Source organism: Metopolophium dirhodum, chromosome 9 (assembly GCF_019925205.1).
Source record: "Metopolophium dirhodum isolate CAU chromosome 9, ASM1992520v1, whole genome shotgun sequence".
Classification (NCBI taxonomy): Eukaryota; Metazoa; Arthropoda; class Insecta; order Hemiptera; family Aphididae; genus Metopolophium; species Metopolophium dirhodum.
Window position 1 is genome coordinate 24,143,894 of NC_083568.1, and position 26,919 is coordinate 24,170,812.

At 30.9% G+C, this 26,919-nt stretch overlaps 1 protein-coding gene across 4 annotated transcripts in view; it reads right to left on the reverse strand.

The window, feature by feature from the left end:
* Nucleotides 1-26,919, reverse strand: part of LOC132951649 (calcium-activated potassium channel slowpoke) — a 74,431-nt gene that overhangs the window by 38,651 nt on the left and 8,861 nt on the right. For 3 of the 4 annotated variants that reach the window (XM_061023472.1, XM_061023470.1, XM_061023471.1), the window contains exons 2-7: nt 11,430-11,491; nt 11,252-11,348; nt 9,154-9,265; nt 8,843-8,994; nt 8,106-8,273; nt 900-991 (exon numbers count right to left, since the gene is read on the reverse strand). In XM_061023472.1, the coding sequence (XP_060879455.1) occupies nt 900-991; nt 8,106-8,273; nt 8,843-8,994; nt 9,154-9,265; nt 11,252-11,348; nt 11,430-11,491 (683 nt within the window). Of the gene's footprint in view, nt 1-899; nt 992-6,042; nt 6,135-8,105; nt 8,274-8,842; nt 8,995-9,153; nt 9,266-11,251; nt 11,349-11,429; nt 11,492-26,919 lie in introns of all 4 variants that reach the window. The other variant, XM_061023473.1, reaches the window with a different exon arrangement.

The following is a 26,919-nucleotide window of genomic DNA, read 5'->3' on the forward strand; positions in this document are numbered from 1 at the left end:
TGTGTTGTGTGAACTCTACGTTCCGTAGAGTTCACACAGCTTTTGAAAACAAATTATTAATAGTAATATAGTAAATAATAATATGTCAAACTGCTTTAACACGGTTACATTTGTTTATGTAATTTCTGCCTAAAAAAATATAAATAAACATATAAACAATAATAAAGTTATTGATACATTAATTTTTACTATTTTGCCATCGGTATAGACACTACGGATTTAAGCGTGTTTACTGAATATGTTCAAGCTACATAATAATAATAATAATATAATAGTTGGTATATTACAATCAGTGATATTTACATTAATATTAATATTTTTGGTCTAAAAATAGGGTTCAGGCAAAATTAATATTGTTACGTGCAGTTATTTATAAACAACAACAAAAATTAATATACATATACATATTATTATATGTATACGTTATTTTTTCTTCAAATTTAACCTATTCCTTTGCGAATTTGTGTTATTTATGACGTTTCAGCCACACAACAGTTGAATTACATTTAATTTAGCAACTCGGCACGGTAGCTAAAGTTGCATGGTAATCCGTAAACAGTGTATGCATCGTACTTGCATCGTACAATATTCTTATCAGGTACTATCCGTGTATACATATACGTGGATAATGTAAATCGATCATGTATCATATTAAATATTATTAATATCATGTTGTGATGAAAAAGAAGAAAATTATTTTAGAATATAGAAAAACGTGCTTTAGTTTAATTGACGCTGAATATCGTAGGCCTATAAATCCGTAGAAAAATATTGTTCAAAGCTTGAAGCTTAGTAAAAAAAAAAAAATGAAAAAAAAATAAAGTACTTAATATTATTATATAAAGGTGTATAAATGCTAATAATATATATATATATATGTATGGTATGTAAAATATTACCTCCTTCCACGTTCATTCTTCAGGGTTCCTCCGTATTTTGGTCTAGTTCCGATCAGGTCAATTATCTCGGGTATACAACTCGCAAAAATCGCCTAAGGAACCCCAAATCATTCAAGGATAGTTCAAAATTTCAAGAAACATACATGAGAAAATTGCGCCACGTTATAATTATTATTAGAACGTATATTGTTATCACATAACAACCTATTCGATTTTTGTTTATGTGGTGATTGTGTGAATGTTTACATTCGCCTGTGCTAGTGTATATATTATTATGTATTTATGTGTATATGTATATTATATAATAATATGTGTCTGTGTGTGTTTGTGTGATTTTTGACAGCATTAGACGAGTGCACGATGACAGTCAGACTCACACTGAACGAAATGAGAACGGTTAGTCGGAAGCATTTGGGTAGGATCGTTAAAGTTCCGTTCAGTATGCATCTGTTAGTACCAAAATAAAGCCCGTATTTTATAATTATAATTTTATTTTAATGTTTTTAATTTTTTACGATTAAGTATTTTTTTCTTTTTTTTTTTGAGATCATATTGTCAGTTTTTACCGCCAATAATAATACCCTAAAATTATTGTATTTTTGAAATTAAAAAACAAAAATAATAAAAAAAACGTACATTTAAAAAATAATTTTAATTAATTTTTTTTTTAAGGAATAAAACACCTAAAGAGAGCACACCTAAAGAAACGTGGCTTGTTAGCGATCAGCAGTTACACTTTGTTAGGTATTTACGTAAAAACAACTATAATACATCGTAATTTGAAATTATTTCTATACATTTTGATATAATTTCAATAAATTCACGCTTACAAAACCTTACGAAATATTTTAGTCTTGTTAAAAAAAACGGTTACATTCCAAAAAAAATTATTCATGCTTTATTTTTTATTTATTTTTTGTAATAGCTATTCTATCCTAGTTTTTGGTTAGATCATGTGAGTGTATAATTATTATTGTTATGATTTATTCGGAAATCTACCAACGAGCCAATGTTTCTTGGTGTACAAACAAAATAAAATGCAAAAAACAAAATATGAAACACACAACAACTCATAATAATGCACCTGCTATTTTAACATTTTGAGTTTGAAATAATAATAATAATAATAATAATAATAATAAAAAATAAAAATAAAAAATAAAAAAATAAAACTGTGTGGCGGAAAAAACTGTTATCTCATTTTAGGCACCTTACTTTTGTCAGCGTCTTAAAAATACGAAATAAAATATAAAAAATTTAACTACCTTTTGTTACTAGTAAAGCACCTTTGTCCCTGTTTTTCTTTTAAAATCTATCTAGTTATCAAAATGATTACTATTTATTTTTTTCATGACGAAAATAAAATATTTTAAAAATATATATCCGCGCCGAGTTGTTTAAAAACAAAATATAAACTTTCATTTTAATTTTCAGTATCCAAAAAAATATTACAAAAATAATAATAAATAAATAAATAATTAGATAAATAAAATATATATGGTTAGATATTTTCTACATTTTTTCATGGCACGTAATATTCGAAAAAAATTAGATAATAATGCTTAAAAAACAAAAATGTTATTCATGAGGAAAAGTAATATCCTATGACAATAATATATTGATATTATGTATATTATGTTTTTATTACTGACAAAACTAATGAAGCTATTAAGTGCGAATTCTACATGTATTGGGATTGCAAAAAAATAGAAAATAAATAAATAATAATAATAATAATAATAATAATAATAATAATAATATAATAACGAATCTAACATCTAAATTTTAGATATTGTTTACTATATATATATATTCTAAACTATTTTTTTTTCGACTATGTTAGGGAATATTTTGTTCATGCCACCAAGATAACTGATTTGGCTACGATGGTAGATGTCGCGTGATGTTTATGTGACAATGTATTTTCACGGCCTGGCTGAACAACAAACTAATATTATATTTTTAGCTTGAATCTCATATACACGTGACGATTGCACCTACGAGACCACAGATCAACATCTGTTTTTACGCTTGGCCTTCAGAAAATCACATTTTATTCCGAAACGACCGTTACGGCAGCGGCGCGGTGGCAGCCGTCTCGGAAAATCCGTACCGCGCATTTTACTATAATAATAGTAATAATAATTATCATAATAATAATACTAAGTATATAGTTTTAGTAATAGTAATAGTAATAGTAATAATAATAATAATAAAAATAGTTATTGTAATAGTAACATTAGCATTATTGTATTATCCACAGACCACGGAAATAATAAATGAATTTCCGTAGGTTTTAACTAATATTGGTCGCATAATTTTTTTATTTATTGTAATAAAAACAACAATAATAGAAATCAAATAATAACAATTCGCATCGATCGATTGTTTTATTGTCGTAGCAATTATTATTGTTGTAATCATTTTAAAATAGGCAAAGCACGCTCCGAAATATTTAGCAAAGGTATACACACCATAATAATATTATTGTCAAACCGTAACACCTGATAGAGGGCGTAATTTTGGCATCGTAAATGGAAACACCCTCGGGACAACTGAGCCCAACGTTTTTTGCACGATTGTCGTTTTAAAAAAAAAAAAACATAAAATAAAACAAAAAAATACTTGTCCATAAAAATTGTATCGCAGAAATACTCCGTGAAAATACATTGTTTCCATTTTGCGTTATACTCCAAATTTAAAAAAATTATATATATATATATATGTATAAAATTATAATATATTATGTAGCGTTAAGCGAACAAAATGCAATCTAATCGATCGTGAAAGACTAAAGGAAAATATTATTAACCCCATCGAAGCGTATAACAAATGCGGTCCGAGTTATTTCAGAAGATTACTTTTTTTTGTAAAAAACAAATTAAAAAAATAAAAATATAAAATGATAAAATATACTATGGTATATAATATATATTTATATATTATATATAATATATTATGTAATGTACGAAATACGAAAAAAAATAAATAATAGTTTATTGGCGATTCTTGCCTTCGCCTTTCTCGCTTGTACTCCCCACCATATCGCTTCCTGTTGCCAGCGAGCTCGGTGATTTCGGGTATCCAGCTTGCCATCACAGCCTATCACCGTTCGGTTAACAATACAATATTAACATAATATTAAAAAAAACCCCAAACAAAAATAAAAACAAAACAAAACAAAAACCAACAAAAAAGAGAAAAAAAAATAACTAAAATAATAATTTTAAATAAAATAATTTTTTTTTTTAAAAACACTATATAACAAATCGTGTATATATTTTTCTAAGATCGTGTGTGTGAGTGTATTTTATTATTATTTTTTTTTTGCGCCCGTGGTTCGTCCGATTACGTCAAAAACGAAGAAACATATTATCATCTATCGACGTGACCGATGTATTCATAATATATTATTGTTGTAACAGTCGCCAGCTGATGGGATCGACGGAATAACGAGTTGTCCGGCGAATGGCGTCGCCTGCGCTCCGCTCAAAAAAACATTAATATCTTTTAAGCGCAGTCGTGTTAAGTCTTTTTCCCGTTCACATCGTCAGATGATATAGAATTTCGAGAGAGAGAGAGAAAGAGACAGATAGAGGAAACAAAGAGAGACAGTGAGGGTGAGATACGGAAAGAGAGAGAAGAGATAAAGATAGAGAACAATGGATTGGCAAAGAAATAAAGAAGATTATTTCCGACGTAATCGAAAGAACCGATTAATTATTATTATGCGTGTACATAGTAAGTATATCGTATCGGCTAAACGTCAGTTCTACAACTAGTATAATATAGTATAGTATATAGCCAAATAACCATAAAACATTTAACATGAAAACGACATTGCAATCATTCATCAGTGACGTGCCGAAGACGTTTTGTCGTCGGTGTCGCCCCGGCTGGTACGGCGACCGCAGCAAACCCGGTGACCCATTTTTTTTGTTTTTTTTTTTTTTTGTTTAAAAGTTTAAAAGGTTAATCGCACGTGGAGTTATACAATAATACATTTAAACTTTTTTCGTTGAGTATACAGACATAAAGTTAATATATGTTATAAATAATTATCATGTTATTGTTGTATAGAATATATTATATAATATTCGGTGTACATAAAAAAATTGTTTTAATGGTATTAGCGTAGTTAACTTTCTATTAGTGCATCTTACTTAGTAACTTATTTTTCATGAAAACACATAGATGATACTTTCTAGATTTTGCATTACACACAAATTAATATTATGTGTTGTTCAAATCTTATTTTAGTATAAAAAAAATTATAATATTATTATTTATTATATAATAGCAATAATTATTTAATTTAAAAAATAACGTTAAGAATTTCAAATAATATATAACATTGCTCATTGAAACCAATAATAACTAGGTATTTGTAGGTAATACGATTTTATTTTTGTGTTTATGTTCAATAATCAAAGTCACGTTGGAAAACGTGATTCTGATGATCTATATACCTGGACAGAGTAAAAGGTCATTGATGGCTATTATATTATTGTATAGTTATTATCAATAGTTTAATTTAATTGTTTCTAACTATACATAACTATTTACATTATAGCTGCGCATTTCTAAAATCAAATCTCACCAATGATAATAATTTAATTAAGTTTCCCATTACAATTATGTGTTACCTTTTATTGTATATTAATCCACAGTTTGTGTTATTACCTCAATGTTTTATGACCTTCATGTTTAACTATATATGGTACAAATACAAGGTAAATGCAGCAGACAGAAATCATATTGTGAGATAGAAAAATAAAATAAATAGGGCATAACCAAAAGTAAGGAAAAAAATAACATAAAATAAATTACATGCAAACAGAGGTTTTTTTTCATAAAATTAATTGTATATGCAGAAAATGCGGCCGGTAAATAGAAAATAATAAAAACGCCAAGAATAGTTAAAATAATAATTATAATATTGTCAGTTAGTTAAGAAAAGAAAATGAAACAGAAAACATAGTTTTAAAAAAGGGACTTCGTTAAAAATGTAGATCATTAGCAAACGCATCATGATTAAATTAAAAATAAAAATCATATAAAAAAAATCAACTAAATAGGTGGCAGACAAAATTAAAAAAAAAATTATTATGGTTTCCATTTTACGTGTTTATATTGTATATACCTCTTTCCATGTTCATGTCTGAACTCTCCACCATACTTTGATCTAGTTCCTACGAGTTCTATAATTTCTGGTATGCTACTAGCAAATATTGCCTAAGTGATAATAAAACAAAATAGATATAAAAAAAAAATAATAATGAATGTATGATATTATGTATTATAATAATAAATTATGTTAAAATATGTATACATAATATACAATACATAATATCTATAATATGATTAATAATGACAATGTAATGTACAAACTCGTCCAGCATGATATGCAATAATAAAAATATATTTTCAACGGTCATCGTATAACAACAACGTCATTGATATAATATACGTCATTATAGTAGTTATACTAATTATTATGATAAAAAATGATAAATTATTTTAGGTAAGTGAATATAAGTAGATTAATTGTAATAATTTTACAGAACACGTATGAAAATTCTACATAAATAACGTATGCACGCGGTCGACGCACCACACACGTATGTGTGTGTGTTATATATATTTTATTACATATTATTATGTATTATGAGTTTTTGTGGATGAATACAAACAGACGTCATTGAATTCTCCTAAAATATATTGTTCTACTATAATAATTAACAATAAAAATATGATCGAACGAATTCCATGCACTGTAATAATAATAATATGTAACTTCGAAATGTTATAATATTATTTCGGCAACTGCAGTCGTATTCTGCGATAAATGTAATCAAAAATAATTGATTCAGCGCACCATAACCACCCTCGGTATTACAAACGACCCCACAGTCCATGCAAATCCAAAGCTAAACAGCGCGTACATACAAATTTAAACGGATATTATTGTACAGCGAAATAATAGATTAACGATTCGTATACGTTCAATAAGCTGCCAAGCATTTTAGCGATTACCTTGACATATCAATTTTATATATATATAATATAACATATTATAATATATATTATATGACAACAATAAAAAGCACCCAAAAGAAAAAAAAGGCCTCAAGTACATGTAAACGAAGCAAAACTATGTCAATAAATAAAAAAAATACATAACAATATTATTATGTATAAGTTATAAACTATGATTTAATATTGGTCTATTGGTCTGCATTATGAGCTATAACTATAGTGGATATTTATATAGTGAAATAATTTATAATAATAATAAAATATAAAATTGTGTATGACCTTTTACTCCAATTTGTCTCTCAGAGGCAAATACCGTACGGGTGGGGAGGGTTAAACTGGAGCTTTTGTTGATGCTCATAGTTTGTAATGCTAATGTGTGTGTGAAAAAAAATTAACAGCCAGCTTTTTTAGAGCTTTCAAAAAAAAAATAATAATAGTAATAATAAATCTAACTAAAAAATACGTGTATTATAGCGTTTTACCTGCTGAAAGCTTCTGCCACACAAAGATTATTCATTTATTCTTAGTTCAGGTAATAGTTAAATCTTTTAGTACAAATAAATATTATATAATTTTGTATTTAGCGCAAAGTAAAAATAAAATATATTGTTCCCATATTTTTTTTCTTATGATTGTAATGTATTACTTATTGTGCGTAAAAATTCTATAACATACTGTTTAGTGATTTTTATAAAATGAAATGCATCCATTTGTTTGTTGTATTTTTTTTTATTATATTATTATCAATGCTAAATTCGAATATTATTTAAGCGAACTTAGACGAACAGCACTCATGCACCGCCAAAACATATTATAATAAGTGACAACGGTAGATAGTATTATAATTGTTTTTTTTTTTAAATTTTTGTTGTTTAATTTTTTTAGTACATTTTATTTAATTATATTTTATTTTATACTATTTTTGGCAAATATTACGATATTATCGTCCCCGATTGTGTAATAAAGTCATTATTTAACCAAAGAATAACGACCTATTATATATATATATACATATATATATATATTATACGTCCTATATTCACGTGGCACGTGACATTATATTTTACGTGATTCTACTATTACATTTATTTAACACTTAATGTAAACAAGAGGCAAAATATAAGAAATTAAAATATAATGTAATTAAAAAAGAAACATATCACTTACGAGGCCGACGAGTAGGAAAAATACTAGAAAAGTTCTGCCCAAAATAGTCTGGCAAAACACATCTCCGTATCCGACCGTGGACATGGTGACAATCAAAAAGTACACACAAGTCCAGTATGATAAACGTTGTTGGTTTTGGAACTCAAATGGATCTCCCGAGTTTTCCAGCTAAAATATTCCAAACACCATTGTCGGTTTAGTAATATATTTTGGGACGAAGGCCGTATCTAAGAACGAGTTTGATATAGGTACAAGTCCAAGTAAGAGTGCATTTGCACAATTTTTAGTGTCGCATATAGGTACATAACTATAGTTTCGTTGGTAAATCCACAATTCTCGTGGATAAATTCGACATACATCGGGCAATTCAAATTGTGTATATAATTTAAGTTAAATAAATTAATACACACACTACAAATTATTATTATTGTGTTATTCCAATTATTTTACTTCGTTCAAAACGTTATTTTTTGTGTGTGGGCGTAATAAATATACTATGAAAAAAATTGGCAATAAGATGATAATAATATATAGTGTTAAAACATCACAACACTCTTCAAAGATACGACCTTTATTCGACGTTTATTTCAGAGCAAATTGTAACGTCGGACAATAGGTAGACAATTTTATTATAGCTTTCTTGTTGACTTTTATGGGGTGATTAATTATTTTCACAATCAGAAAAAATAAAACAAAAAATAATTAAATTAAATGTTGTTTGAGTAGGTTGTACTTACGAGATGGATGATTCCGGCGGCGGTCAACCACACGGATATAAAAATAGACACGAGTTGAGCAAGTCGAATTGAACTCGACGTTTTTAGAATGTTTAAATATTGCAAAATATCAGGCACTGTCATTAGGCGCAGAGCTCGGAGGAACCTTAGACCTAGAAAAAAAAACGAGCAAATCTATGTTTATTTCGAAGGTCAGAACGATAATATTAAATTATACATATTTTTAATCTAATAGGGTAATAACTAATAAGGTACAATAAAACGGTATATGTTGTTATTATCGTTTTTCTTAAACATCTGATCGCACTTACCGATCCAAGTTCGACCCAAGTATATCGAAAGAAACGACGGTGGAATCGTGAAGTAGTCTACAAACGAGTACATTTCTAACATAAACCATAACTTATCACTGGCGGCTATAAACTATAAACAAAATAGAAAACATTATTTTTTAAAATCTGAAGGTAAATATTATTAAAATTGTGTAAATATAGTTACAATGATATTATGATTATAAATTATATGCGTATAGCTTAATAATATTGTTGTTCTAAATACGTTTACGGTTAAAGTACCTAATGTACAAGAATACATAGTAATATTTATTTTATAACTTTAGGATGCTGTGTATATTGTGATGCATTGCACTTTTTCAGTCTGCAATTAAGTTGTAAATTACTGTGAACTTGATGTAATTGCTTTTATTAAAGCTATTCGCTAGTCCATAATAGACCAGAAAAGACGATAACTTTACTCCAATACGAAAATTTTCTTCACGGGAATACTATTATACAACTTATAAACTCTCATCAGCATTTCATGTTATTTAAATTTTTACTCATTTAAAGAATTTCCTATTATACAATGCATAAATAACGAATTACATTATGCAAATTATTTAAATTTTATAACAGTCATAAAAGCAAACAGGAAATTGCATTGTAATAATTTTTACTATCGTTCAAGATAATATCAATTTAATTTTCGTTTGCTCATTTTCGCATTTATTTAAATTTATCAATCATTATAGAACGTTGATGTGAGTATAAAAAAAATTGCATCCCGTATTCATAAATATTATCCCACGGTATATTTTATGTAATCATACAATGTCATGACTACATTTAATATTTTTTTAAATATCTGTGGACAACAAGTTATCTTCTTATAATAAAAAAAATACAAATTAAGGGGCCCATTGCGACTACTAGATTATAAAGAACATTTTTCTAGACAACATCGTAATATGCATTCAGCTGTTGACCATGTCATTGTATTAGTCGTAAATCATAATTAGTGTGAGATATGCATTCGAGTAAAGTAAACTTAAAGGGTACGATTTTACGCACTTGCACGCATAATTATATGTCAACTTACTATGCTGTGACGAATGAAAAAAAATAGTTTGTAATTCACTTTAGCGGACGGTACTAATAAATTACAATGGTACGTGGCAATGCTTAGCTTTAATGTCTGTTTTAAAAAAATATTTGAATTCTTCATTCTAGTTACTATAGGGAGGAAGGGAGATTTAAGCACATTTTTAAAATTATTTTTAACTAATTACATAATATTTTATCTTAATTTTTTTTTTGATTTTCTAAACCAAATTCATTACAATATATTCAAAGGAAGAAAATAAAAATGTTGTGCGAATATCATGTAAATGTAATAGAAAATTTTAATATTTTTAAGAATTAAAATCGGAATAGTTGTTTCGTACAGTTATTGGAAGTTAGAATGAATGATTTTCACTAAAAAAATATGCTATAGTTACGAGCAGTGTTGGGAATCATCTAGATAAAATTATTTCTTTAATTATCTTATCTAGATAAAAATAATTAAATCATCTAATTATCTCATCTAGATAAATGTAATGGTTATCTGTGGTAATTTATCTAGATAAATAATATAATAATAAGAATATTTTTAAGTACTGAAATAGCCAATAATTTACGAGAACCAAGTAGTGATTCCAAATTCCAATATTATTATAGTTAAAAAAATAAATGTTTACTAAAATATTGTCAGTTTTATTTTGATATTTTATTTTTATTCAAGTTGTATTAAAAATTTAAATTGTATATTATTTTAGTTGAGAAATTACATTAAGGATTTATTGATTATAAATATTATCTAATTAGTAATTACTAATAAATTACATTATGTATAGTATAATTTAAAAAAAATCATCTATTTTTTTATCTAGATAACTGTATGCGGATTTTTACTTTTATCTAGTTAAAAATTTTGATGTTATATTTTATCTTATCTAGATAAATTTTGAATGAATTATTTATTATCTTATTCAGATGATTTTTTGGTTATCTTTTCCCAACACTGGTTACGAGTCTCTCCGAGGAGAAAAATTCAATTATGTAACATTAATTAAGAACAAAAAATACTTACTCTTATAAAATAGTAAACCATAAAAAAAATATTGAACGCTAAATCTACTTGTTGAGTAACATTGTGACTCCACTTTTGGCATCGTTCAACCTCCTCGCTGGAAAAAAAACCGGTATTTAAATGAATGGTTCTTTGGAAACAGCTATAAGTGCATTACAACTTGTGTTGTTAAACTTACTTGGAGGCGTCGATAAAATATATAATTAGAGATGCTATACTTAAAATGAACACAAGCACCACCTGAAAAAATAAAAATACAATACATTAATAACAAGTCTATTTGTACGAAATAATTATACATTTTTACTGCTGATTTCTGGCCTGTATATGACACTCGAGTGTCGAGCCCATTTTATTTTAATTGGATTATCCAAACGGGTATTTTATCAGTAAACGTAATATTATAATTTATTAAAATTAGAATACATAGTGAAAACTAAATTTGTGGAACGGAACTCTGTTACATAATAATATGTAAATTAGTTGGATCCAATATCCGGCACCGGGTCGGCGATCCGATATAAAATCGGACAAGGCATTGAAACCGTATGTTTAATCAAATTTCGTTACTGGATTTGCCTTGTAATTTCCTATATTATTATAATGATAGCGATGATATACCATTCGCCCGATTCCCGCCTAACTTGGGCTCGAAGTCAATATTATATATTCGTATAATCTGATTCAAAAGACGTGTTCAAGGTTCACGTCCGGCGTGTCAAATTGTACCGCGGTTATGGTACATAATAGTGCATTACATTTCGCTGTCTGACGGTGTGTTAAACGAATCGTGAAAAATTCTAACATAGAATTAATATTATAATACAGTAAATAGTACAGGGAGCAACTAGACGAACCAACACATTCGCAGGCGACGCGATCACGACGGGCCGTTCAAATTTTCCGATTTTCCCAAAAACAAATACGCCGACAGACGATTAGGAATTTTTGACTTTTCCAAGCTATTGTGTGCGACAGGTGAGATTCGTTGGTTTGTTTTCGAGTTTGATGAGTAATCTGAAAACGTTTCGTCCCACCACGTGGACAAATTACTGTAATTGCTATAATATTGTAATATATATTATGATGGTCACCGTCACCGTCCATCACGGTGTCGCGCGTTTTATATTCGTAGTCGTCGTATTTTTTTCTGCGACGAGAAAACATCGAAGGACATGTTATAGACAAAAGACATCTGGCCGTAAAAACAAACAAACCAACAAACGCGCATTCTTCCGGTTAAAGACTACACGCGTCTAATTCCAGGGGATGACGCATCGTCGCTGCGAAACACGCCTCGTCGTCGAGCCGTAAAAAGTATAGGCACTGGACAGAAATCCGAATTTTTTATACACCGACCACCGCGAATTCGTATTTTTGATGGTATACCGACGTAAAATGGTCACAAACATATAACAAACACTAGATATCAAATAATTTATAGTCCTTTGAGAAACCCTGTACTTATATAAATACTATAATATTGCCTTCCAATGAACGCTGCGTTGTATAATATGTTATATAAACTTAGATATAAATACGTATTGATTAACCTTCATATTATCATATCAATCGCAAATTGTGAAAAATCATGAAATATGCAAACAACATACTGTGAGAAAAGAAATACTAACTCTATATTTATCTAATTTCCACCATAGGTAATAATAGATTTGAAAAAGTCCATAAAAAAATCAAATTTATGTATAAAATATTATATATGCAACAACACCTAAAAAAAACAAATAATATCCAAAATGTCTGTTACTGAAATAAAATTGTTTTTTTACAGATTGTGCGAATATGATATATATTATATAAACCTAATATAATTAATAGGTACCAACGAATAAATTAAATGCAAACTAAATGCACTACCTACCTATTTAGGTGTAAAATTATGCTAACGTATATCAGCACTATGAATAAGTAGATTGGTATAAATAGTCCAAATATATTTAAACATGCGGTAAACCCACATAAACCTACTCGTGAAATAATGCTATCTATATACGTAAAGTTATAATTGTTGAAAAAATTTCAATTTCATTAACGAAACAAAAAAAGAATTTTTAAACATATAATTTTAATTTTATTGTGCACAGTTACAGATAATATTGTGCATAAAACCGTCCTGTTAATTTCAAACAACGATTTGTTTTCTTCTAATAATTTACAATTTTTCTTCAAATATATATACAATAAGCGTAGTATTATACTTATACATATACCTAAATATGGGTATATTATTATGTAGACGATAATACACATAATATACAATAATATATTATATACCGCAAAGTTCAAGGTAAGCTTGTATATGTAGGTTTACGATGATTTAAATGCACCTCCTCCCACCAACGTATACGTCATATACCGACTGTCGAAAAAATTACATGAGCATTTTTATTATTTTATTTTTTTGATTTACAACGCGAAAAACTACTGCCTTGTGACCACGTGGTGACCGTAATTTCGTTCAAAAAGAAAAAAACTAAATGGATAATAATAAAAAAAAAAGTTTCGGGTACGAGTTATATTTATACAACTACGACCGAGTTTTCTAACACCCCCCCCCCCACCGTTACACCCTTTCGTACGCTACGCAGTAGTTTTCGGGGGACACGACACTGCAGCAATAACCTAATGACCATACTGTACATTCGTTTTTTATATACACATTTTTTTCTTCTTTTTGATAATGACACGTATTATATATTATAAAAAAAATATTCTTTGATGATTCGGCTTGTGCGTTTATTTGTTTTATTTAATTTAGATTTTTTTTTTAGGACCAACCGACGGCTGTCCTAGAGGGCCAAATAGACGCGTTTTCGCCTCGTCGATATTGTATCGCTGCCAAACCCGTACGGCCTAATATAAATTGATTATTTTCAGCCCCCCTCCCGAGCATCTTTCGCTATACCACTCGACCGCAGTGACGACGATATTTTAGTCTCTTAATTTATTTACGGACTGTGGTATTACGATTGAAAAAAAAAAATAAAATACCATTCGACCATTCGACCCCCAATGGTCTGATACAATTGTAATTGACGTCACCGACCGTTTCTGTATTTTTGTTTTATTATTATTATTTTCGTTAGCCTTGCACACCACTCAAATTGCACGCATTACAAAATCGAAATGATAACCACGAACAAAAAAATAGTTATACCTATATATAAAAATAAAAAAACATTCAACATTTTTTAACTGTTAAATTATTATACCCACACAAATGTCTGTTCCGAGGATGAATGAACCAAAGTTTCTAATCTAATGTGTATTATTGCTACAGTAAGTTTAATACAAATTTTTTTTTTCATATTTATTTAAGCGACTGATTAAACAGAATAAACAAACTAGACTGCACCTAGCACCTATTCGCGTACCTTTTGGTGAATATGCGATTAGTGTAATCGTACAATATTATGCAGTAAATCTTATAAAGATAGGTAACTCATACAGTCATACCATATAAGAATAGTATATACGTACAAAGTTTTTTAGAAATAATTATAGTTTACAATTAATTTTATAATAGTACAACTGATTATCAACCGATATAAATTATTAATTTTTTTTTATAAATATCTACAAATTAAAAAAATTGATCAGTAGGTTAGTTAGATCGTAATTAAAACTGAATAAATTTTAATTATTAGTTTTAAACATAAAAGTTAGTCAAAATACAAAAAGGGGTTACCCGTATGCTATTATTACTACAATAATTGGATCGACTAAGTAATTTTAAAAGTTCAATAATATTTTTCTAAATAAAACCCTATCAAAAACGTTTTCAGTGTACTCTTTTAATAGATTTAAATTTATAAAAATGTATTCATTACTAACGTTAATTTAAAATCAGCATAATATTATAGGCACATCCATTATATTATATGAAACTATAAAAGTAATTTTAAATAGATTAGGGTAATAATTTCATAATATTTATATATAATAAAAATATAAAATAAGCATAGTAGGTATACCATATATACCTACATCTCTTTTTTATTAATTTCATAACATTAAAATCACTATCATTATTTACACACCATTGACTAAACGAGAAACCAAGTTGTTTATTAATTACATGTTTTATTATAAAGGTCACTAATTATTATATTATAAGCATAAAAATAAAGCATAGAATACTTTAATAGTTAAAAGCCTAATTAGAAATATGTAAAAGAAGACATTATTAAAATTAAAAATAGAACATAATATGCTTCATTTAACATATTCGGGCAGAAACAAAAATACATAAATACTGTCTTATAATATTAAAAAAGCTTAGCTATATATTATAATATAATATTATTATGGGATATACACCAGGCATGTATTTATAATACGGGTACGTATCTATAATTTCAAATCAACTAATAACTTTCATTTAGCAGAATGATGAACCAAAAACGCTAGCATTAGTGCAGATAATATTCTATTAATCTAATATACCATATTGAAACATACCTAAATGTAAATACAATTTAAAAACGTTTTTATTTTAAATAATAAATGTCTGATTATTATTATTTCACGTTCGAATATAATGTTTTGCAAACATGGAAAACTGTAGACACTTAATATAATAAAATAATACGACGTATGTATGTAATAACATATTATTATTATACACGCATTCGGTGCAATGCAAACAGAGAGAGTTTTAACGCAATAGTGTTTTCTTGTTTCTATGGTGACATGTCTATATAATATATTAATACGGCCATAAACGAAGCATTGCAGCAGTCACAATATAATTCAAATATTATTGTAATAAAATTTGTCTATTTATTTGACGATGCGCTCGTTCATCATCACTAATATTCAATACCTAAATCAAGAGATATACTAAAATAATTATTATAAATTATAATGCGTAGGTACGGCAAATAACTGAATAGTTAAAGATAACAGTGATTACAGGAAGAAGGGAGGGAACAGCTGTGTGGCATTATTTTAATTATTATTCCTACCGTCAACCAGCTGTTAGTCAAATGTAACAAAGCGAATTTCACATCATGTTATTCGTTTTTCATGTTTTATTATTGATTTTTCAATTCATTGTGAAAAGGTTTGTAAAAAATAATAAATCGGTTGAGCGTTTGTCACGCTTTAACCAGCCTTGGCCAATAAAAGTCTCTCGGGAATCGCGTTTTGGGGTAAGTCATTTAGTCGCTTGGGATGGCGCTTTAGAGATATGTGTTGTTACCTTTTTAAGCCCAAAAGTCATTAATCATAGCGCACTAAAAACGATTTCAAACGGACCTCCGTTCATTATGAGTTGGACCGTAAAGTTAACCATATTTCGCGCTTTTTACGATCTCTCAAAAAGTTATATAACACTTTACATACTAAAAGTACGGTTTAATCGTTTATCCCATCTATTTTATCATACATTGTACTTCTGCGGTGATACACGTGTAGGGAAGTTTAATCGTGAATAAATTATAATAATCTAGTTATCCCAAAAACTGTTAAGTATGGAAAAATTAACACAAAAATCGTTGAATATAAAAGCCTCAGAATTCTAAACGATTTTGTTCACATTTAATAACAATCAAATTAGGTAGAGAGCAGTTATAAAAGGATTTTAATTAAAACTCTATCGCAACAGTGACGATCATTGACTTAATTAGATACAGACAATTATTAATTATTACACGACGTCATCAATATACGTTATCCATGCGGAAAGCTAATAAATAATAAACTGATAGTTATATTTACGAAAATAATTGTTTAAATAGTTATGTACATACCTACATTCAGTTTATTATTGTATAATATTTTTAAAGCATCAAAACTGATAAGTCTCATATAATGGCCAGTTATGACTTCAAATAATAGATAAGTAATTGAAATAGAGAAAATGTTGGTGTATACAACTGTAATTATTACTGAAACTAAATTATATGATTTAATATTTACCTCGTTACGGGAAAATTGAGTCGATTTATAACAGAATAACAATCCAAAAAGGATTTCGTCCGACATATTACGAGCGTACGTTTATTGCATGTTTTATCTCAACCTATTCGATATAAACATTAAAAAGTTCAAATCTGAAATCCCTCGCAAATATACAATACACACGTCTAATGCACGTTTTGTAGAGTTGAAATGATTCTCTTTGAAAAATATAATAATAAAATGGAATGGTCCGGTGCATGAACCGGGTATCTCAACTCTTTTCCGAATGTGACTTTTCCATGAAATCGTAACCATGGAGGAAATAACTACAACCAGGTACAACGATCATAATATAAATTCGATTATTATTTTCGGAGTTGTCATAAATGTCGTTAATTATTTTCTATGGGAGTAATTAATGAGATAATAAATGTTCAAATGGTCACCCTGACCAATTTCTAGAAGCGGAGATACCCGGTTCTTGCGCCTTACCCTTCGAATTCGAATTTGCGAGTAGCATAAAATACAACTATATTCTCAAGTCGAAAGGAAAAAAAAGACTAACGAACACTTACCTACGACGGTATTAGGTGCTGTTTGTTAGTTTTTTTATACGAACTACCCAAGAAAAAACGAAGTTATGGGTACGTGTATGTGTATATTGTAATATAAAATGTTATTATTATTTCTATCAGATAAGTAGAGCGTCGCTGTGGTCTAAAAGTGCTAACATGACACGGTGTGCAATTTGCGTACACGAACACTCAGACCATCCATACACGTCGATAGACACATATATTTTATATACACATTACACGCGTGCACACACAAACACATATGAAAAAACACAACTATGTGTCTCGTGAATATTTTATTTTTTATTCATAAAAAAGTTACGATTGCGAGAAAAATATAGCGAAAACCAACACGAAAATTGAACAACGTATAAAGGACAAAATAAAAGATGATATCGTTAACAGAAAAGCGTTGTCGCGGCAACTTTGGCACAACTTTGCCAGCGGTGCATCATCGTTACATGCCCGCCACTAAAACGTCAGTACACGGTCCGTTGTCAGCCGCAGATGCGGCCCGTCGGCGGTTGTTGTGGAATTAAAACCGTACGATAACACGCAGTTATTATTTATTTTTTGTATTGATAATTTAATCATCTGCATTTATTAGGCGAGCTGTAAGTACGTACGCGAAAAAAATGTTTTAATAATATTAATAATAAGCTCCGCGAGTACCTCTAAGCATAAAAAATAAAAACTCGAACGAGATGAAAACACATTGCGATAAATGCATTATAAATAACCCGCGAGTAGGAGGTAGCAGCCCCGTAACGGATCGCGATAAAAAAAAATAAGAAAAATAACGGATTAAGGTTGGCGTGCAATAGCTGCTGATCGCGTGTTTGCCGGAAACAAAAATAAAACAGTTTACCCGACTCGCAGGTTAATTCGGTCTCTTTGACGGCGGTACAACATCAACCACATCCGATGAGATTATTATAATATGATACACGATATTATTTTAATAATATGTACCTACCTATTGTGTATGGACGTGCGTAGCTAAAAGTTTTCAACGATAAGGTGTCAGAAAGTTTCTAATAATAATAAGAGCAACTACAACAAACGTACTCCCACACACAGTTTCCGGAAATGGTACCCGCGACAATAATATTACATAGTTAGGTAGGTATTATTATACTATTATAATATTTGTATCGCGTATTTCGTCGAAAGATTGTCACTCTGGGGTATGATAATATGAAAGGCACTTGGGGGCTCCACGTAGTCGTGTAGATAGTTCTAGGTACACATACATTACTATTATGTGTATAGGAAACGTCGGTTAGGTTAGGTTATCGTATTTCACGATAAACTTTCAACCGAGTCCGGAAGTGGTGAGAAGAAAATGTATTATCACAATGGATGAGGTTGTGCGGTAGGTAGAGCTGTTATATTATATTTTTGTCACACCAAGTTTTCGTAGACGAAAACAATTGGTTGGCTGGCAAATAACCGTGAGCCAACAAAACCAACGAAGATGAGTTTTACAAACTGTACAATATGAACTGTTGTGGATTCAGTGTAGAGTCACCATCGATATATGGTATATATAGTGAGCACCGGAAATGCATCTCGGGCGCAGACGAAAACGTTGCAGGCTTCCTCGTTTCAAGTGTTTACTAGACTATGCTGCAGGGGCAACATTTCGACCAGATCCCGTTTGCAAAGATCAAAATAAAAAATACCTACTATAGTATATGCCTGACCTACTATATACAGCCATGACCATTACAATACTTAAATGTTCAGAATACAATAATTGATAGCGGTAAGTGAAATGTTTAATTTACTACAGATTTCATCATAATATTATATTATTATTAAAACCTTATTTTTAATTTATTTTGGGGAGCCACAGTTTGTCGAACCAGAAGCAAATCTGAAAAATACGACAATCGACCCAAATGTGGATCTTTAAAAATAATAAAACGAGGGCATAAGCTCACTTCCCCCGCACACCCACAGCGCCTGCAGTATTCATCAGAGACAGAGACGTAATATTACCCAAAATCATTATTAGTCAACACGACGCGTCACGGTGCACGTGGGTGGCCGACAATCAGTAGTTGCGTGTATATATGTAGTATTTCAAATGGGAGAGAACCTTGAAAAATAAACTCAATTTTTTAAGGCTCGAAACCATTACTTACACGACATGATCAATGTTTAACAACTGCACGTGTGTGTGTTCCAATAGGTACGCCGTTATTGTTTTGCAGAGTAATTTGTGGCAATTCAAGATGCACAATATAAGCCGCAGTGGCATTCGAATCCTATTATGACTGGGTTATTGCGTATCGAATCGCCTAATGTCAATCGCTAGTACATGCGATTAGTGGTGAAATCAATACACGTGTCGATGAAATCGACCTCGGTTATCCTACAAAATTACCCTAGATCGTTATCAAGGTTTTTGCTCCTTCGTTTACCAACGAAATAAAAAAAAAAAATTGTTTCCTAAATATTTACACATTAGGCGAACGTCCTGCAGGGAAGACATTGGAAAGGGCGTTGCCGGGCGGTGAACGTGCTGGTGCCTTTACCAAAAACTAACCTACATATGCCTAAATATCACATAATAATATGCTGGACTGTTTGACCAAGTACGATTGTGGTCGTCTAAGAGACCTACAAAATATTATATTATTATGTATTTATCAATCGACTAACCGAGTGCGTTAATTAAAAATCACAATACTTATCATCAACCTACAGATATAAAAATACTTAATATTTAGATAAGAAAAACGATAATTACGTCCTTACCATGAAAAAATGTAAACAATTTAATGAATACCATAAGGTATTAAATAATAATAATTATGATAATATTTAAAATAAGATATTTCTGTACTATACACATAAACGCTGTCCAAAAAAAATACAGTCTTGGCACACATTTCTCATAGTATATAGAAACAAATTTAAAACAAATCGAAGTTTTGAAATTGTTGACACACACTACGAAATGGAATTCATTATTTAATCAATTTGTTTATAAACACCTACCTACCCACATAAAAGTGGCAAAAGCCGAAACGGAAATGATTGGAAAATGTTAAAATTATTAGTGCACGTGAAACTTTCCGAACGAACTTGCCCCGGATACCTAATACGTGATCGATTATTTTCTTCCAAGATAAACTTTGGACGAATATTTAGCTTGTTAATAATAGGTGTATTCTATTTTTCGAAAAACCAAAAATACACATAGGTGTACTGTACTTAGAACATTTTGTTATAGCGCTCTTGAAATGTGTTTATTATACACGCTATTCTTATATTATGATGAACCCGTCTTACAAGTTACAATTAGTAACAATTCTAAACGAAAAATAATTATTACGGTAAATGTTTCGAGAACCGTATTAAAATGTATTGTATATTGGTTCTGGTCGAAATAAAATTAGTAATTTGATCTCTAGCGCAAAACGGCCATGGCTTGTCGTACACGCTGTCTGCGTAGCTACAATGGGAAAATGGAAACGCTCGTCATAATAACAATACCATATACGATAATGATAATAATATAATCTAATAGAAGTGATGCGCCTTTATATCATACACCACGCGTACCTATTATGTACATCCCAGCGGTGGCTTGACCACGATAAAACGAAATGTTAAAAACCCGTGGCAAGACACTTCTGCAACAATAATACCGCGTACAGATAAATCGGGGTGGCGAAACGAGCGTACCTATAATACCTCTGTAACGACCCGATAAAACGCTCACCTACGATGACAATAATATTAGACGCGGGACGTCATTGACTCGGAATCGTCGCTTCTAACAACGCGAAATTGCGAGTCGCGTGTACCTAATAGCTAGACGTAGTCTTACGTCTTGGGATGCACCTGCGCGGTTGATTTGAATTTCTAGTGAGGTTTTTCCGTTTTCGCAAATATTTATCCTCCGCGAAATAACGGGGGGAAATAAATAAAATAAAACCCGAACATCGCGACGGCAACGTTCGGTACGGGTATAGTGTCAATTCGGTATATAAACCTCGTGGCAGTGGTTCGTACATAAATAACCACCGCACGATATTATTATTAGATTTGTTTACCTGGAAACGCACACCCACGTGGAATGCGAACGATTCGTAACAGTAGTTTATTGCGATATTAATTTATCAACGGGGTTACGCCGAGTTCATTAAATAACGTGACTGCACGAAGCGAAGTCATTTCTGCGAGACTTGGCAATGTCGCGTTCTTCGCGACTGCATAATTCCGTAAAACCATAGTAGGTAGGTGATAATATTATAATAATATTTCGACTTCGGTTAATGTAATCAAAGAGATTTCGGAGCCGGTGCTTTCGTCCGTAGTTCTTAACGTAATTTTTTATACTTCATACGTTCTAGATGTCATTGTGCAGCTAAATTACTTATTATAATCATTTACGATATTATCATTTTATGATTTTGCGCAGATAATTTTTGACTGATGAGCCGCATTTGTTTTTCGATGTTTGCATAAAAAAATTGAGTTGTAGAGTAAATAAAACGTATTTTTTAACGTGAAACAAAACTATATAATAGGTACTATCGTAATATTGATATTTAGAACATAAAATATGATCTGAGAGATTAATGTTTGTAAATGACAACACTATTTACTATGCCATAATGAATCGTGTAGGTATACGGGTTCACGTTTAATACAGACAATAGTAAGGTTAGGGCGTAACATCTTGAATAAAAAAAATAGGTTATAGAAAATATTTTTCATAAAGTACAAACTTGAAAGTTTAATACATTTTGGTTGTTGAAATTCTTATAAAACAGTAATAATTGTCAGTTAAATATAGAACGGCCATACGGCACATAACAGAAGAAACATAAACGATGATAATGATGACTCAAAATGATAGTACGTATAAACCCGGGAGCCAAGAAAGACACAAAAAGTATCTCATAAAAAGTTAAATCCTAAAAGTTGATATACGTGGAAAGTATCAAAGTATCAACATTTATTATAATGTACCTACGAAATAATGCGCATCTACAAAAATATAGATACTAATCACATTGACGGACGGAGTTTTCTCGGATTCCGAATAGATTTGGTGGATTTTGAGACGTAAAGTTTTTAATACTGTCAAGTGCTGCACGACTTAAGCACCATCAATATAATATTTTATTAAGAATAATACGAATAACAAAATTGTTTTTTTCAGTTTCCCGGCCGTTCGATGTTCCTTGATGTTTGCAACCACGGTATATGACATCGTCATCGATCATCTTGACGTCGAGGGTATAGGTATACGGAGCGCGTTTCGGTGTAGGGGAGGTCTAGGAATGAAAACAAATCACGTAGGTACCTTCAAGGCTTCAACAATATTTTATTATATCAATCAATTGGCACTCGTTGGCGTACGCGATGGACGGGTTTAGGACGTATGGTATACGGTGGCAGCAGGAAGGTACCTACCTCCTAACCCTGGTCCTAATAGATAATACACACGACCATCAGTCGTGGTTTGCCAATGCGAAACCGACCGATCGAGCGATTTTCCACGTTTGATTAATAGCCCCCAAATAACCACGACAAGAAAATTAATTATGGTAATTCGTCATAATCAACGTTGACAGCGCTGTCGGGTGTTTTTTTTCAATTAGTTTATTATAAATTATACCTAACATTATATTATTATATGCGATATAAGAAACAGTAATGCGATAGCAAAATATTATTACACTGCGTGCGGGGAACGAAGAAAATGTTATATAACTTCGAAGTGATTGAATGCTCGAAATGGGAGTCACCGTTTTATTTTCGACTAAAAACAACTTCAATCTTTTCGGCCGCTACATCTTCATCAGCCACAAAAAAAACGGAGATATTATGGTCCCAATACTCCCAATGTTTGCTAAAATTTTGCATTGAACTTACATTATAGACCTCTCGATGGCTAGGTACGTATAACTTTGATAAACTTTCACAACATATTATATTTTATTTATTTTTTTTTTATTATTTATTATATTTTCATATTGTTTTTTTTTTTATTATTTTTTTATTATATTATATTTTATGAAGTTTAAAACTACAATACATTAATTGGTACGTGATTTAATTACGAACTACCGTTCTGATATATTGCAATTTGCAATGCATTCAATATTTTATAATTTATTATGTATGTCCGTTTACTCACATTTTAAATTAAATACTAACTTTAGTTTCGTAGCTGTATATTTACGTACATAGGTAACTATATTAGGTAGGTACTCATTTACCTACCTAAATTCATGGGAATTACACTAAAAGTATCAACAAAATAATATGTAAAAATGGTTATATATAATATATGCGATCTATATTAATATAGAGAACTATAATTGTGCCCTATATTTCTTTTCTCTCTGACCCAAATGAAGCATGGCAAAATTACATTCAGCATGAACCAATCTTGAGTTGTTAGCATTAATATTATATAGTTATATATTAGAGAAAATTGACCTATTATCAAACTATAAGTTGAGAAAACTAACCGTGTTTGACGTTTGTATGTTTTTACTATATTTTGATATTGTTTTGTGATATATTATTATTATAAATTTTTAAATTTTATTATTAAAAATAATCATAACTTGCATAAAAATTGAAATATCGTAAAAATAGCCACCGTTCAAACACAGATAATGTTCTTGACTTTAAGTTTGAAGATATTATATATCAATTATTCGCTCATATTTATAAAACCATTAATAAAGCAATGGTTTTGATCAACTCAAATTCGCTACGATAACATGAGGCCGCGGGGTCAGTGAGAGAGAGAGAAAACGAAAATAATAGCCATCTTAAATTTTTTCAATATAAAATGGACAAGAACTTTTAGAAACAACACCATCTTTATTTCCTTATTCATTTTCATTCGGAAAGGTTTTGTGTACGAGAAAAAGGAAAAGGTTATTTTTCGGGTGAAGTTCCGCTCAGATAGAAACGTCCTCGGCGTTCCACGACCCGCCCTCTCCCCACAACGTACTTCATAAAATCAAACGCACGGTGTGCGTATAAGGGTATTATAGTTTTAAAGCTTCCGTCTTTGTGTGTTATAAAATATAATAATGGACATTCCGTGTCAAGCGGTGATTTTGTTTTGTTTTGCGCATTATATTTACGTGTCATAGGCGGGGGTGCGCGTGTGGTGGCGCTGGTGGTTATTTGTTTTCCGGTCGAACGCTCTTTAGCGGCGTTTGCTCGATTACGCTGTTAGGGGTCGAAAAGGGTACCATCCCGCTCAAACAGAAATCGTCCAGAGAGGAGAGGACGTACGGTTAAATTTAGTTTTTGATCTACAGAAAAATTTGGAAAACGTGGATTACTGCATGCATTATTTATATACGGAGCCCACTACATTGTGTAGCTAAGCCCTAAAGATGTGTAGTGAATTTTGTCCGTTTGGTTAAAGATGTAAAATTATGGTTTCATTAATTTTTAGTTATTAACCATGTCCACATATTATAGAGCACCTGTTTAATTTTTGATAAACTGGTCATTGATTATCACCACGATGATATTATTATCATTTAATAAAAAAATATTTACACAACATGGTAATATTATGCTTGGGCTAAGAAAGTATTTTATAGGCGAAGTGAAAAGAATATCGTGAAAGATTTATTAAAATGTGGTTATTCTGTGCAGCCATTATACTATGGACCTGAAACAAATTTGAATTTCCGGTCTACCTGTGTCCCGGGCCTTTAAAATCCCAGTAACCCGGACATGGATGGAGTGCGAAGAGGGGTTTCTCGGTCGAGCCAAAATAAAAACCGCCCAAAAAGACGTTTAATCGATAAGTCCAATATACGACGGGCAGGGGACGAACGGATACGACCTTATTGTCGTTTTCTTCGTGGGCCACAAAAAAAAAACAACTTAGGTACACACGCGTTATACGCCATAAAAGGGTCACGACGACGTTCCACGGCGGTACGTCTATCTCTATTATCATATTATATTATATATTGTTATACATAGTGTCATCGTCGTTCATTCGACGGGCACCCCATGGAATTTGTTCTTTAACACATACACACAAACACACGACCGGGGACACATATTATACAACTGCAGGTATAATGCACACTGGTATGCGACGATTTGCAAACTGGATGAGGGGGGGAAATAAAAATAAACGTACAACGGGCGCTCACGACTCGGCAGAGGCCGCTAAAAAACCGATCGATCGATTCGAGCGCGCGGGGGTGGTGCCCCGCCCCACCGGCCAAACTACCCCTCACAACTGGAACAAGTGTAACCTACATTCAGAGTGCGCACACGCACGCCCGCGCATCTGTGTGTATATGTATGTATGCCAATGTGGGCATGTGTGTGTGCGTGGGCGAATGTGTGGGGATTATGTAAAACCAAATGCGGTACTTAAACATGACAGCCTTCGAGCGCGTGTAACTTCCCTGAGACGTGTTCCCACTACCCCCCTCCCCCCAACCCCACTACAACTAACCCCACCGTTCTCCTAATCCTCTCCTCCTGCTCCGAGTCTTTTCATCCATGGCCAATCGACGTCGTTCGATTTGTATTTTTAATTTCTTCCCCTCGCCGCCCATACCCCTTTATACTCCTAATCCTGTTGGTAAGACGGACGGCTGGTAGGAAAGACCCGTCGTCGTCAAATGATAACAGACACATTTTCGTCGGATCTATCACACACACGTTGCATTTTTTTCGTCACAACGGCGTGTTTCATCGATTTAGAATTTTTATGGAAATACAGAAGACGCTCTCATCCGTTGTCGTATTTATATATAATATATTATGTTTTTTTTCCATCGTATTTTATGTATATTATATATACGTGTGTGTGTGTTTTTCCCTCTACGCTCTCGCATTTTATTATTATTTGTTTCAGACACTCCCCTCGAAATAGCGATTTCACTCCATTTATATAAACATAATATACTGCGCGTCGGTATTATATTATAAATTATTGTATTGTTCTCCGTTTTTATTAAATTTAAACCTTTCAACGCGTATTTTGTTCTACAAATTATTAACACGATGGAAAATTCAAAATTTGAATTTAAAACATTTGCAATCTCTAATGTGTATCAATTTTCGAGTTGGAATCACCGTGAACACATACCTATAATTATAACACTGATATTGCAAAGAAATAGATGACCTTCGGTA